Raw genomic sequence first — 13980 nt, 5'->3', positions numbered from 1 at the left:
AGAATGCGTATGAATAATGTAGTTAGAGATGATTATTTTCTACATCTCGCGTAGCGCTCATAAACTAACATACTGCATTGTGCTGTCAGAGGTGAGATATTTGACACCCGGCCTCTTTTTTCAAGTCCAGACAACTGCCTCCTCTGTTTTGTAAATGTATGTACAGTGTGTGTGTGTGTGTGTGTGTGTGTGTGTGCATACTGTGTACTGTATGTGCCATGCCCTTATAGTTCTCAACTACAACAAGCTCTGGTTTAAATTCTCACTAGGCCAGCCTACCCCAGCTACTGTCCCACAAATGTGGTGCGTCTCCTTTCTTTGGCACACAAATCGTATGCAAAGGCATCGCGTTGTTGATGTTTCCACCTGAAGGGTCTTCACTGCCACCACGCAGGCAAATTTGACTTGCTCTCTGGGTTTATCGGGTCCTGTATCCCGCAGAGAGCGAGGTCGCTGAGTTTCTATGTAAATTGAAGTGCCTTCTGCTCTACGCCACTTTGAATTTCCATTTGCATGTGGACTCCTTGTGTCGTTGAATGATTGTTGGTTGCTGACAAAGATCGCTCCAGTCAAGTCCTGGTGGGCAACATTGTTTGTTCTGTGATTCAAATTTTGCTCAAAAGCTTCATTTAACGTTCATTTAACAACTCTTGTAATCTCAGACATTCCTAATAAGAGCAGCCGGTTCTTTCCACTTCTCTCTGTTGATTCTAGCACACACGTGAACACAACACAGTGACACTTTCAGCATTTCAGAATCTCTTAAAAAGATTAATGTGAACATTATGGTGAAATATTTAACAGGCGTGTAATTGATGTACTCGTTTTTTTTTTGTAATGACAAATCACTATTTAAATAAAGTTCATGTACTCACAAAAAAAAAGGCATAACTGCACTTTTGTTTGACCTCTGTTGAGTCAGTTTTCTTTTCTTTTTTGCGGCTGCTATCTCTCTGACCTTGACACTCAGGTTGTTTCCATCTGCTGTCAAAGGCGAAACTGCCTGCGGAGACTTTTCTCGTTGGGGAGTTTCCAAAGGTGAGTTATGTTTTGAAAGACTCAACACACAGAGGTCAGCTCAGCATAGTTTTGTGCTAAATGTGATTCATTTTGACACAGTAATACCAAATAAGGAAGGTAAGGGAGTCCTTTTCTTTTCAACATACCTTACGTCTCTGGTCAGTTGCAATGTCTCAACAAGTATTGAATGGATCACCATTACATTTTGTACAGACATTCATGCTCACCAGATGATGTATCCTTCTCACTTTAGTGATCCTGACTTTTCCTCCACCAGTATGAGGTCGACGTTCTCTGTTTTTGACAGAAATTACTAAAAAGTGGATGAACTTTCGTGAAATTTGGTACCAATTATTTGTGCGCCCCTCGGGATGAATCTTAACTTTCAAAACAACCCTGCATCGAGTGCTCCACATTCAAAGTGTGTGTACAAATTAAAACACAGGCAGGCACACATTGAATTTATTACCATTTTAATAGCATTATCTGTTAATAAGGCGTAACAGTAGTCTGCAAGCGAGGACAACGAAAACACACCTAAAACCAAATACGTTGAAGGCTTTTCACTTTTCAACACAAACAGAACAAAACACTGATAACAGAGCAACTCTGAGCAAAGTCACAATTAGTAAAGCAAAAGTCACCAACGCTCCAGCTGTCTATTGAAAGTCTTATCTTTACTTCTACAAATAATCTGCAGTTGCATCCTACGCAGCACGCTGGATTCTATCGTCTAATCCTTTTAGGTGGTTAAGATTTCAAATGTCATCAAATGAACTACAGACACATACAAATAGAAAGATAATATATAGCTTACTCAGATGTTTTTTTTGTTCCCAGGTACTTTACAGTTTTTTTTGTTTTGTTTTTATGCCACTTTAAATCTGGTCCATGTCAGGGAGCTCCAGCTCCAGCTCTCTGAGGTACTGGCTGCAGTTGGGGTCGCCCCTCACAATGGGGGCTGATGGGATAGATCGGCCGGTGTGGGGGTTGACGCACCAGCACTCGCCCCTCTGCCCATGCAGAGACATCTTGCACTGAAACACAATATGCTGTGTTTTATTTCTGCATGTTTTTACGCTATTTTAGATGACGACAATATGCATGTATGTGTTGTGCAAAACTATGTGTAATATCAGTTTTAGGTCGCACATGTTTCATTTAGATCCCTTTTCTTTTCTATATATACACACACACACACACACATACACAGTATTTAAATACATATATGTGCAATAAGATGCTTTAATAAGACAAAAAATAAAGCCGCATGTCACTGTTTAAATTGGTGGTTATGATGCTTTACCCACCTTTTCTCCTTTCAACACCTGTATAGTATCAAGTTTCTACACCCACTCTGCTTACCACCCTGTTTCCCACAATGCCTGGAGTCACCTGTTTGAGATTATACTGCCCCCTCTTGTCACAGTTGGGGATGTGCAGGGCGTACAGGTCTTCCAGGGGACCTCGGTTATCTCTGAAGGGCATCTTGGATATCCTCTCCAGGATCTGGTCGAGCTCCTGCTGACACTGAGTCTTAAAAACAACAGCAAAGCTTATGTTAACACACCCGTATAGAGGCGTTTGGGTTTGTGAGTCACCAGGTTTCTGTGACAGTCGGGTAAATTATGGTTGGCCTGCGGCAAAAGAAATGTTCTAAAAAGAATATTACAATAATTCAAACCTCTGTGCATGGAGATTAGAGTTTTTCCTATTTGTTGTTTTCTTTGGAAAATAAGAAATCAGATCTTTTATATCACCTTTTTTCCTTTAAAAAATGTTCATAAATTCAGTTTAATCCATGCACACAGCAGAAATGCATTCATCAACACCAAGATGTGTTTGCAAGGCATCAGCACATTTTTTACATGCTACATAAAATCTCACATAAAAGGCACACACACATAATAAAGCTGAAGGGGCTTTCTGTAATGAGCAAATGAATCGTGTTTTCTTGCCAGTAATGAACAACAACTCTTGCCAGTGACCTCAGATTTACCTCACAATTCCACACAGCCAAATGCCTTGTTGAGACAGTTATAAGTTTCTGGCTGAGCAATAACCTTTAACTGATTTTTATAGCGGATGGAAAATACCACGATGCTGGTCAGAAATGCCCAGGGTTCACTCGAGAGTCCCAGCTCCGGATTACAGAGCCGGTCAGGTGTATTTAATATCTGCCAAAGCCTTTTCTTTGTGCCATGGCATGAAAATGTTGTTAGGTGTTTACGTTATTTCCTCCTCAGGCTTTAAAGTGAATTTAACTATCACTTATCAACAGCATTAACTGCACTTTGAATGATCCTCAAATAAAACACTTTTCAATGCAGCAGCCAAATATCCACAGAAGCTGGACCAGAGGGAGGCGACACTGACCTCCTCTTTTCTTCCTTCAGCAGTCTGAGGAGGTAGGTAGTGCAGGGAAGTCTCTTCTGGAAAAGACTGCGCTACTTACACGTTCTTGTCTCGTAGAAGCTGACCGTCGTTATCATGCCATGTCTTACAGATTTACAATATATTGTGCCAGGTTGTTCTTAAGTCATTACTTATTCTATAAGCTCTACAATAACAACATTTGAACAGGTTCAAAAATGATTTTGGTGTTCCTCTTTCTTCTTCTGGTTGATTCCAGGACTTAAACTTAAGAACTTTTCAAGAGCTATATCCAAAGCTTTTCCTGTGGACCAGACACTCTGTTGTGCCTCACCTGTTTGGGCCGCGGGGGTTTCACTTCCTCCACCTTGTTGGTCTTCATCTTGGTCTTCATCTCCTGTCTGTGCTGGCGTACGGCGCTCTCTTTGGGTCCCAGCCAGGTGGTCTCTTTGCTGGGCTTCCGGATGGCCGGGATCTCGCTCACACCCTGTTCAGGCAGCGGCTCCACAGCCTCGCCTGTGTAGACACGACATATAAATCCATCAAATCTTAATCTAAGTATCCCAAATTTCTACTGTGTTGATACATTTAGTTGTTAAAAAAAGTCACATATTTAACACTTTAAACTAAGTCTTAACTGTGTCCCCAAAAGAGTAGAAAATAAACTGGGCAGGACAGGCCTCAAGGACACTATGATGGACACATTGGCTGCTAAAAGCATTAAACCTGTGACTTTCCAGGACCGTCTCTCTCACTGAGCCGCTCTGATGCCCTCCTGCTGTCATCGTGGTAATGGATTGGGCTTTTTACAGGCTGGAAGTGTGGCGGAATAAGCATCCAATTGCGGAGCTCATTTGTCAGAGCAACAAAGTAAGTGGCCTGCTTTGCAAAAAAAAAAAAAAAGCTCTCAGCTTCTTGAGGAGAATCCTCTTTCCTTTCCATGAGGACTAGTCGACATTAGATGGATGGGAGGGAAATAAAAAACACAATTCTCTGGATTTTCCGACGTCCCTCCCACTGCGTCTGATGATCGGTCCTAATTCAAAGGTAGCCAGTTGATCTAGCTCACCTGCACCCTCCAGGATATAAAAGTCTAACTCTGCTCTTTGCTTTAGGATTGAAGTATAGTTCTCGTGTTTGTGACCATTTTTCCTCATTGTCCCAACTGACACTTTCACTTAACATAATGTTGCGGGGGTGAAGTGTCCAAACCGCTGTTAAAGTGCTCTGAAACGCATCAGCACAATCAATGAGTCACTACAATCCTTTCCTTTTCTCACAGAGCGAAGCAACCACATGCAGCTCCGTTAACAAGCTTGTGGGCTCAGAAAAGTTGGCCTCTGTTGAACTTTTAGTCACAGTCAGGTTTCCATGGTTGCTTTTTTTCCTTACTGGTGTGATATAATTTCATGAGCAGATGTTAAAAGTGGTGATAAATGAACAAAATCATCAGACATTTACACTTGTGTTTGGAAGACCTCTTGATGACTTCGATCTAGGTTTGAGGTCTTCGCAGGTCCAGACCTGATCCTAGTCAGGCCTGGTCAAAATGATGAGGTTTCAATACATCTAATGCTTCAGTGGATCAAACTGAACTCAAGCTATCACCTCTGACAGCATGGTGCATCAGAATCATAAAAGAAAAGGAGCTTTTTTTGCAGGGGAAAACGACCAAAGTTGCTCAAAACTGTGGGTACGTGAAAACCTCTCATCGCATGGCTAAATACTGAACAACAATAGAAAATAAGGCCAGTTGTTTATGGATTTAAATATATGGAAATAACACGTAATGAACAAGGAATTAATCATGTAGCAAACTAAACCAACATCAAATGCATGTCCTGTTTGTCACTGAAACTATGTCAAACAGCAGAGTCACTGTGGCCATCCAGTGATTCCTCCAGTCTCGGTTTGACCGTCTCCTCTCTCCTTGGAGTCTTGTTAAACATCAACCTAAAAAAAAAAAAAAAAACCTCTCTTCAAACAGATGGAGCAAACAATGTGAGAGGCCATCAGGTTCAACAGAACATGTTGTTTCTGACAACAGAGCATACTTAGGGGTTTGAGGGTTGACGGAGAGGGAGTGGAAAAGGAGCGTCACTCCAAACCAGCTGATTTTAGATTAAGAAAATGCCTCATGATCACATCTCAGCTCAGTTTAGCTAGTAAGAATATATTTAAAATATGTCAGGAGAGTGTTTGTTTTCTCTGATTTTCATTTGAGCGTGGATTTCATCTATGCAGGAATTCACTTGACGCCTGAAGGAAAGAAGGGAAATAAGCACAGACAGTAGAGAAGGTCAAACAGTGGGCCAGAGAGTGGATAGTTTGAGTCAAGCTGTAACGTGCAGACTTGTGGAAAGGGCGTTTGCAGGACAGAGAATGAAAGCGAGTGTGTGTTACTGCTGGTGGTGGTGGTGGACTGGAGAGGCATTCTCTGCGCTCTGCAAGAGGTAAATTTGACATCCGCTTGTAGAATATGATTACAAAAGGCCTAAGAGAGAACGGGAGAAAGGAAATTCCAAACGAAGCAATAACACGGTGCTGGCGCCTTTTGCCATCAGATAGATCTGGTGTTGTTGGACTTCAGTTCCCCTCATGATGCTCCATCGTGCTCTCTCCGGCTTTTCTTTGAAGGCTGGGTCTCTTTCCAAAAAGGGCAAAAGTCAACTGGAATCAGGTGTGTGCTCACATATGTATGTGTGTGTGTGTGTGTGCGTGTGTGTGTGTGTAGTGTGTGTGTGTGTGTGTGTGTGTGTGTGTGTGTGCGCGCGGATAAACACACGACACACAAAATGTTAGCAGCTTTTTGTTTTGCCGCATTACATAATCCCGACAGTATCCAAGTGCAACAGCATCACTCCCTTCTCTTCTAAGGAAACCTGAGATGTTCACTCCAATACACAGTCTGGCCACACATAAGCGTGAACGCACAGTTTATACGCAGCGAATACGACAATCTCCCACTCGAATGTACACGCACACCAACACACCAACACACCAACACAGAGGGTCAGGACCCCACTTTCAGGGGGCGCTAGGCCTCTGCAGTCCAAGCCGTTCCACAGCGGTGGGCTTGGGATCAGCAGTATCAACAAAGCAGCAGTCCTACTGTCCAGTCTACTGCTTGAGTTAATCCTCACACAATGGCTCCAGAGGCTTTCTTTCTTTATCTGATCCATGTCGAATTCCCAGATGGCACGTAGGCCAGAGGTGTCATGTCTGATTGTCCAGATTCTGGTCAACTAAGCAAATGGCAGAACTTGGCCGCGGGGTGGAGAATGGAAAGGTTGAAAAAGGACAGCCATCAGCATTCTCGCTACATCCTATTCCCATTGATACGAACTGAACCCTTGTTTTATTGTCAGACAAACTCATGGATGTGACGTGAGTTTGTAAGCTCTCCAAAATGAGTGGACATCAATGGGAGCATTTTCTCTCAATGCACATGGAGCATTTGGGTAACCCTGTATTTCAACAGGTATCAACAGGCAAGAATAAATAAATCCAGACATCCAGTAACGTATCTAAGCTAACCTAAGATCACTGGTCGTTATACCTGCACAAAAAGACATCTGAGTCAGTTGCAAAAAAACTGAGCTATCCCTTTAAATGTTGGAATGTAGAAATCAGTAAAAAAAAAAAAAAAAGAAGTCTTCTGTCTCAATATGTTTTTTAAAGCAGCTCTGAGGTGGGAAATAGGTCATGTGCCACTTGCAAAGTTGATGAAACAAACGGCAGAGAGTAGCTGCAGCCCATCACCCACTGCACGGCCTAGTGGGACTGTTTTCCTCGAAACACAAACTCAGCAAAGTGCAGATATGTTTACCTGCCAGGCTTTCTGGCCCGCAACAGTCATCTAAAAGCAGGCTTTGGACAGGCTCTGGCACGTACGTACACACCGAGGTATCCAAGGCCAGGCATCTTGCGCTCTACCTGCACCGCTGTGTGAACTCTGGGGCGACTTCAGGACTTAAACTAGGACATGGATTGAGGCAAGCTGGAACGCATCAAACTTGTAGCGCATCACATGCATCTACTTTCTCACTGACAAACTAGGTCCTGTTTTGAAAATATTAACATCTCTATCCATAAAGTGAGCATCTGTTTTAAAAGAAAGATATGGTGGGGAAAAAAATCATCAATGTGCAGAACCAACATCTTTGTTAACCATGTGGTCCTATTGACTTTGGTCATCCCCCCCAAACTTTTCCTTGAGTGCCATATTTTAGTGAAGCATCTCAACAACTGTTGAAAGAGTTGCTATGTCCTTCCCCTCCAGTGTAAGTAGCATTTCAGACAGGGGTTTGCATTGTCTCAAATCACCCTTGTCCAAAAACGAGGGTGGGAAGGTTATTCTGGATCTCAATAGGCACGAGAAGATTCTTGGCACGACTAAACGTGAAGTCGACGCCTGGGGGGGAGATGGCACAAACGCCCCTGTTTTTGGAGAAGCCTGGGATTATCTGGGAGCTATTTCAGTCCTGCGGGCTCCGTCTGGTTGCCCCCGCAGGTACACAGGAATGCCCCTTGTTAGCTAACAATGTGATTCCAGCGACTAGACGGCACAGGACTTTTCCACTTTTCTTTCCACCTCCTTTTTCCTCTTCATACATTTTTCAACGATATTCAAACAAAAGACTTCTCAACATGTAAAGCTGAATCTGGACAGGTTTGGGCAAAATGGGCATTTTGAGGAGTAATAACCAATTAACTGTATCCATTTTTTTCTAATCCGTGAGACATTCAAGCTACCAGCTGAGGGCTCTGTTTGGACTTTGTTAATCAACTTGTTTCCCGTCGAGGTCACATATGGTATGATCCCAGTCATAACAACTAAAGGCCCCTGCAGGCTGATTAAAGAAACCTTTATTTGGGTCCAGGTTTCCTTGGGAACGGAATATCAAGTGATACTGTGCATAAACAGAGAGGCTAGTGGGAAAGTTGTGGGTGTTAGTTTGGAATAGGGAGGCATTTCAGCTTAAATTGTAGGAAGCGTGGAATATTCATGTTATTAGTAAAAGTCTGAAATTTAAATACAAATACAGTTAGTTTTATTATTGAAATATTCCAATCAGTTCTTGGGTTCATGAGGGAGTAGCTCATTTGATCCTGCTAGTTCCCCACATCACAGAGAAGTCCTGGTGATTTGAATCCATGAGATATCGTGATAACGTGTGCAAACATCTGGATTAAGAGTTAAACATCTATATTCATCTATTCTAAGATATGCACATTATTTGAGACACTTCTTGCACAGAATAAAGCCAAAGCGTGACACATTTTTTGGAATCTATTGTGTCAAATCCTCAGTGTAGTTGCGTGCAGTGTAACACGTGCAGGCAATCACTCGTGCAGCACACAAACACACAAACCAGAGATGCTGAAGGCCCAAAGAGAGGTAATCAGAGCTCACAAGGTTTGGTTTTATGCAACTTCATATATTTTAATGTTTTCAATTCAGATGTTCGTATACGTATACCCATCCAATTCAAGCCTGGTTTAGGAGTGTCACAGAAACATCTCCATCTGCATCTTGCAGCCCTATAACACACTGTTCACTAAGACACTTTCAAACACATTACTTTTGATAAAGCAAACGTGAATGTCCGTCATAAGTGAATTTTGACTGTGGCCAAAGCCTAATACACTTCCTGCTGAGCTAAACAAGACATTACTGCACTCTGGGGAGTTCATTATAGGGGATTTATGAAGCAATATCAGTTTCTTACTTTCTGAATTACTAATATGTTGTAATCACTTGCTTTGGCCATTTAAAACAGGGAACAAACATCGCCTGTGGCTTTGAGAAGAAACTAAGCCAGTACATTTCATCCAATAAGTTTTATTAAAAACTAACAAAAAACCAAATTAGTTACTGATTACTCCACTATTTTCAAGCCTCACTGACAAGTTCTTCAGTATTTGGTATTATGTATTGTATGCAATATTACAAACTGTAATATTAAATACATTAAATAAATACTTGAATGCAAATAACAGAAAACAAAATTTGTATATTCCCCAAATTTGTAATCTCTCCTACATTTCCATCCTCTGACTGATTTTCACCTCTCTCACCGTCTTTTCTCTCCCATGATCATTCGAGGGTCAAAGGAATATTAACTCTGACCTTTGACCTCTTTGGTTGTTTTTCGTGCTGATCCAGGAGTTTACAAGGATTAAGCTGCTGCTGTCATTGCAAGTTGCGACGGATACGACCATCAGATCGATTCTTAAAACGCATAAAAGCTGTAACTCTCTGAATGTCACTTCGAACACTGATTTGAAATGTTATATAATCCTATTTCAGTGTAATAAGTTTTACAATATGTTATTTGTGTCCAAGACATTTACTTGGACTACAATAAGCAAGAACAACAGGATGCCAGGATGTTGAGGCTTATAAACATCTAAATAAAGCAGCTGCAAAACTTCACCCTTTGATTCTTTGCCCAGGGTTTCAAATCCAGTCACGGCTCCCCCTGCTCAGCTAAACACAGCCACTTAATTATTGTGTTATAATCAGCCTTTTCATCTGTCATTTACACATTAATTCCTGGAACAAAGGAGCTGCAGTGCGTCGCAGCCAGAAGTTTCCTCTTAATCTTCCAACAGCCGCCAAGAGCTGAGCTCTATCGGGGATTTCATTACTTCCTCTTTTTGTATCTGAGAAGAATTTATGACAGGAAATCAGGTCTGTGCAGTATCAAACTTGGCCAACTGGAAAGCAGGAGACTGACAGTAAGCATCTGTAACGCCAACAGTAAGTTTATTATGTTATATTTAAAACACAAAGTGGATGGCCAACTTATTTTGAAGCTGAAACAGAGGTTGAGCACCCAAGAAGAATAAAGTCTGGTGCTTCCTGTTGATAAAAATCCCTGTAACACTCTTCCATTCTCTTTTATTTATTCAGCCTTTCTAGGCTTTTTGCACACATCTAGCTAAATCTCCAACCTTTCAAACTGCGAGGCGGAGCACAGCCTGAGCCAAACCTGAGGAAGAAACATCAGTGACACCTAACAAATTGCTGTCTTGCAAGCAAGCCTTTACATGATGTTCGTGCAGTTTGCCCTCATGTTTTACTCTTATGCAACTCTGCAATTCACGCCTGTTTTATTGCTTGTGTGTTATTGTTTGAAGGGCGCTGCGTGTGGTTACATAAATGTTGGATTGAGTCATTTGTGGTTTTTAGATCACAAACGTGTCACAACCATTTTTGCCCTTTTTTGTCAGTGTGCTGGGGAGTACACTGACAAAAGGGGTACTCTTCAGTAGTTTCTCTACAGAGTTCGCTGCCAAAACAAACACGTGTCAGTCTGGAGGTAAACTCTGACAAAGCAAGGATTTGGAAATTAGTAAAAATCACAGCGCAGCTGGCTCCGCTGCACACTCGTCGACTGTGTGTGTTTCTGCAGCTTCAAAATCAGCCAATTAATGAGGAGGTTTACTTTTCTTTCTTCACTGCGATCTGTCCTTATTCAAACACAAGCCACATGAGCCTTGCTGGCTCCAGGCCTCATGAAGCTTTATTGTGATCCCGCCTGCACATACATCCAGCTCGTTTTCCAGGTAGACAGCCCGGTTAATGCAGTCACTGTCAACACCACTTTATAGCTATTTCTGGTCAAAGCCTAAAGTCCACTTTTCCAATCAATGCTGCATTCCTCCTGCTGTCTCTCTCCACTCCTTTCTCTCCACTCCCCTGTGGAAATGTCAACATCAATACTATGATGTTTTCTGCAACGATCCCACCGAGTAATTTCTGGGAATCTTGCAGGGCCACTACCTTGTTCTCTGTCACAGTGTTTTAAAGTGGGGATACTGGGAGAGACTGGAGGTTCCAGCTGTTTTGGAGCATAGCTGAGGTTAACTTGGGCTGGGTGACTGTTCCTTTTGTTTCTCTCTCCCCATGCACATTCACAACACTATAAACAAGTCAATGCAACACAGGCTTTAACATGAGTGTAAGAATACCTCATGCAACAGGCAGAAGAACAGAGGTCCTTACTGCAGAAGAATTCAGAAATAGCACACCTCAAATGCACATAAAGAACAACATACTAATGCAACATAATGGATGCAACAAAGTGCTGATAGCACAAACATCCAGATTATTTCAAGTCTGTGGGTAAATCCTGATGGCAAAGGGTATAAAAAGGCTCTAAAGGGGCGCATAATTATCCAATTACTTTAAAGGATGCACTGTAGACACTATAAATAGAATGTATGATATAACATGAACATATCTTATCCACTTGTGCAAAATGGTGACACAGATTTGGGCTCAGCCTTCATGGCAATGCAAAATGTCTACACTATTCTTCAGGCTGCAGTCTAGACAGTGTCATTAAAAATTGATAGAAGAAAAACAGGTTTCCAGGAAACAGACTGACCGCTGGTTTGCTCCCGCTGCTCCTGGCTCAAAGTGGCCGTCTCGGTGTCCACTTTGCGCAGGCATTGCCCCTGACCCTGCACCAGTTGCTCCAGGGGAAGCTCCGAGTCGGGCGTCGGGTAGCATCGCAGACCGGTGGTGCACCTCGGGGTGTACACGCCGCACATCTCGTCCTCTTGGCGGGCGCACACGGGGCAGCACCCGCAGCCGGGTTCGCGCACTATCTCTGCGCAAGTCTCGGTGAGCCTCGGGCACAGCGCCTGGCGCTCCGCGGTGCAGCCGGGGCAGCGGAACACCATCTCGGCCAGGGAGGCACCGGCAAAAGACGCGGAGAGGATCAGCAAGCTGCACGCGTACCACAGCATTGTTAGAGGCATGAGGTCTTTTGTCATTATCATGGAGCGATAGAAGGCAATCCCAAGTGGAAGAAAGGGGGAAGAAATGTGCATGCGAACAGGTGAAGCCGGGGGCTGGGAGGTCTGCTGGGTCCTACAAATTCCCAGGTTTGCTCTTGGGGCCACATGTGGGTGTTAATATGGGAAGACAGAGGATTTAGTTCAAATGTCGTCCTTTGGCTCTGCTGAAACGTTGGAGGTAAATTACACTAATGTGTGTCCCTTTTCCGTATGTTATCCTAAAGTTGGCTGGCCCAGAATGAGAATAATGGTCCTACAAATTGAAGTGAATTGGCTGAATTAAATGCATTTGATGTTCTGAGAATACAGCAGTCTGATTGGACTAAAATTACCTTTCAGTTTGATCCATAAAATCTATGAGTTAAATCAGCTGCTAATGGCTTTTCACTTTCTGCAGCTGAAATAAGTACTGCCACTGAAACATTTAAAAGTCTTCCTTTTGACTAAAATATATGACTGCAAATATATACACAAAAGCTCACACGTGTTTTCTATATATTAAATGAAAGCCTCGTCATCATCTTCATAGCCGACCCTGACCCCTGACCTCTTTGTGGTCAAGGGGACAATAACTACCTCAAGTCAATTATAATTAAAACTGCTTTGCAGAACAGAATTCATAGAAATAGAAGTCAATGTGAAACTTGAGCTCGTGCTCCAGTATCAAAAACAAGGCAGTAAATTATAGCCCCCTGGCTGGAAGACTCTGCATTGCCATACATACTGTGGAGTGTTTGTTTCAATCAGCGCAGTCTACCCCGACTCCCAGAATGCATAAATAAATAAACAAACAAACAAAAGGACTATGTGCAGAGCATTCCTTACATGGAAAGACCTCCCCACCGTGGCAGACATGTCCATTGACACTCAATTAAAACTTGCCAGCTGCTACCAACTTATATGTCTGTGCACAGTAATGGTACTGTGCACGTACTCAGCAATGTTTCCTATCGATCGGTGAGGCCAAGCCTTGAGGTGTCGTGCTTACCCACCGAACAAGCTCCTATTAACCCTGTCCAGTGCGGTACACTAATCGGTGTTTATCCACGGGCCCAGAAATAGAAGTGGCATGTGTAATCTCACTCCTCAGATTTAAATGTAGATTATTTTGTTTTGTGGGTGCCCCCTGATTTAATGCTATTTGGCCCTATTCACGATCGGCATCCTGGCTCACCTTGGGGGGCGTGAGGAGGGAGAAAGGGCACATTGGAAGCTGTCTTGTATCTCAGGGGTGTGAGTCAGGAGGATGCCCAGAGGGCTGTTTGCACATAGAACCTCATATGTCATTTTATAAAACCATGGGTGGAAAAGCAGCAGGATGGCCACTAGCTAATAGGCCTAAGAGGCCGCAGTATCTGCCCATGTGTGCAAAGTAATCCCCACCAAGGTCAGTTACTTAAATTCCTCCCCATGGAACTGTAAAAACAACCTCTGGATAAACTCCACATTGATAGAGGAAGGTATGGCATCACTGATGTGCTGAGGGCACATACAGTAAGTATACAGAGAGCGGTTTATAAGCCAGAGCTCATCTTCTTAACCAGAGAACAGCAAGTCCCCAAAACTCTGCCCGGCCTTTTAACCAAATCGCAACATTTTCCTTTATGTATGATCACAACTAGTTGTTGTCAAGTATTCATCACACGGCAGTAATGGATGCTTCATGATGATTATAGCTGCTGACAAACACATTAATAGACACTTAAAAATGTCTTTAAATCTGTTTACAAATGAAGTGGGTTATACATTATCTATAAGTTACTCATAAATAAT

General features: G+C 42.7%; 1 protein-coding gene across 1 annotated transcript; it reads right to left on the bottom strand.

The window, feature by feature from the left end:
* Positions 1-1898: 1898 nt before the first annotated feature.
* igfbp2a (insulin-like growth factor binding protein 2a) lies at positions 1899-12189 on the bottom strand. The gene is made up of 4 exons (XM_076094724.1): positions 11793-12189; positions 3728-3909; positions 2416-2556; positions 1899-2057 (listed from the first exon to the last, which is right to left on the bottom strand). Exons 1-4 carry the CDS (start codon positions 12187-12189, stop codon positions 1899-1901), a joined length of 879 nt encoding a protein of 292 aa, XP_075950839.1.
* Between the last annotated feature and the right edge of the window lie 1791 nt (positions 12190-13980).

This window comes from Anarhichas minor, unplaced genomic scaffold (genome assembly GCF_050575085.1).
Source record: "Anarhichas minor isolate MPS153535 unplaced genomic scaffold, ASM5057508v1 ptg000018l, whole genome shotgun sequence".
In the NCBI taxonomy this organism is placed as follows: Eukaryota; Metazoa; Chordata; class Actinopteri; order Perciformes; family Anarhichadidae; genus Anarhichas; species Anarhichas minor.
The sequence above is the reverse complement of the archived record's forward strand: the minus strand, read 5'-3'. Positions and strand labels throughout refer to the sequence as shown.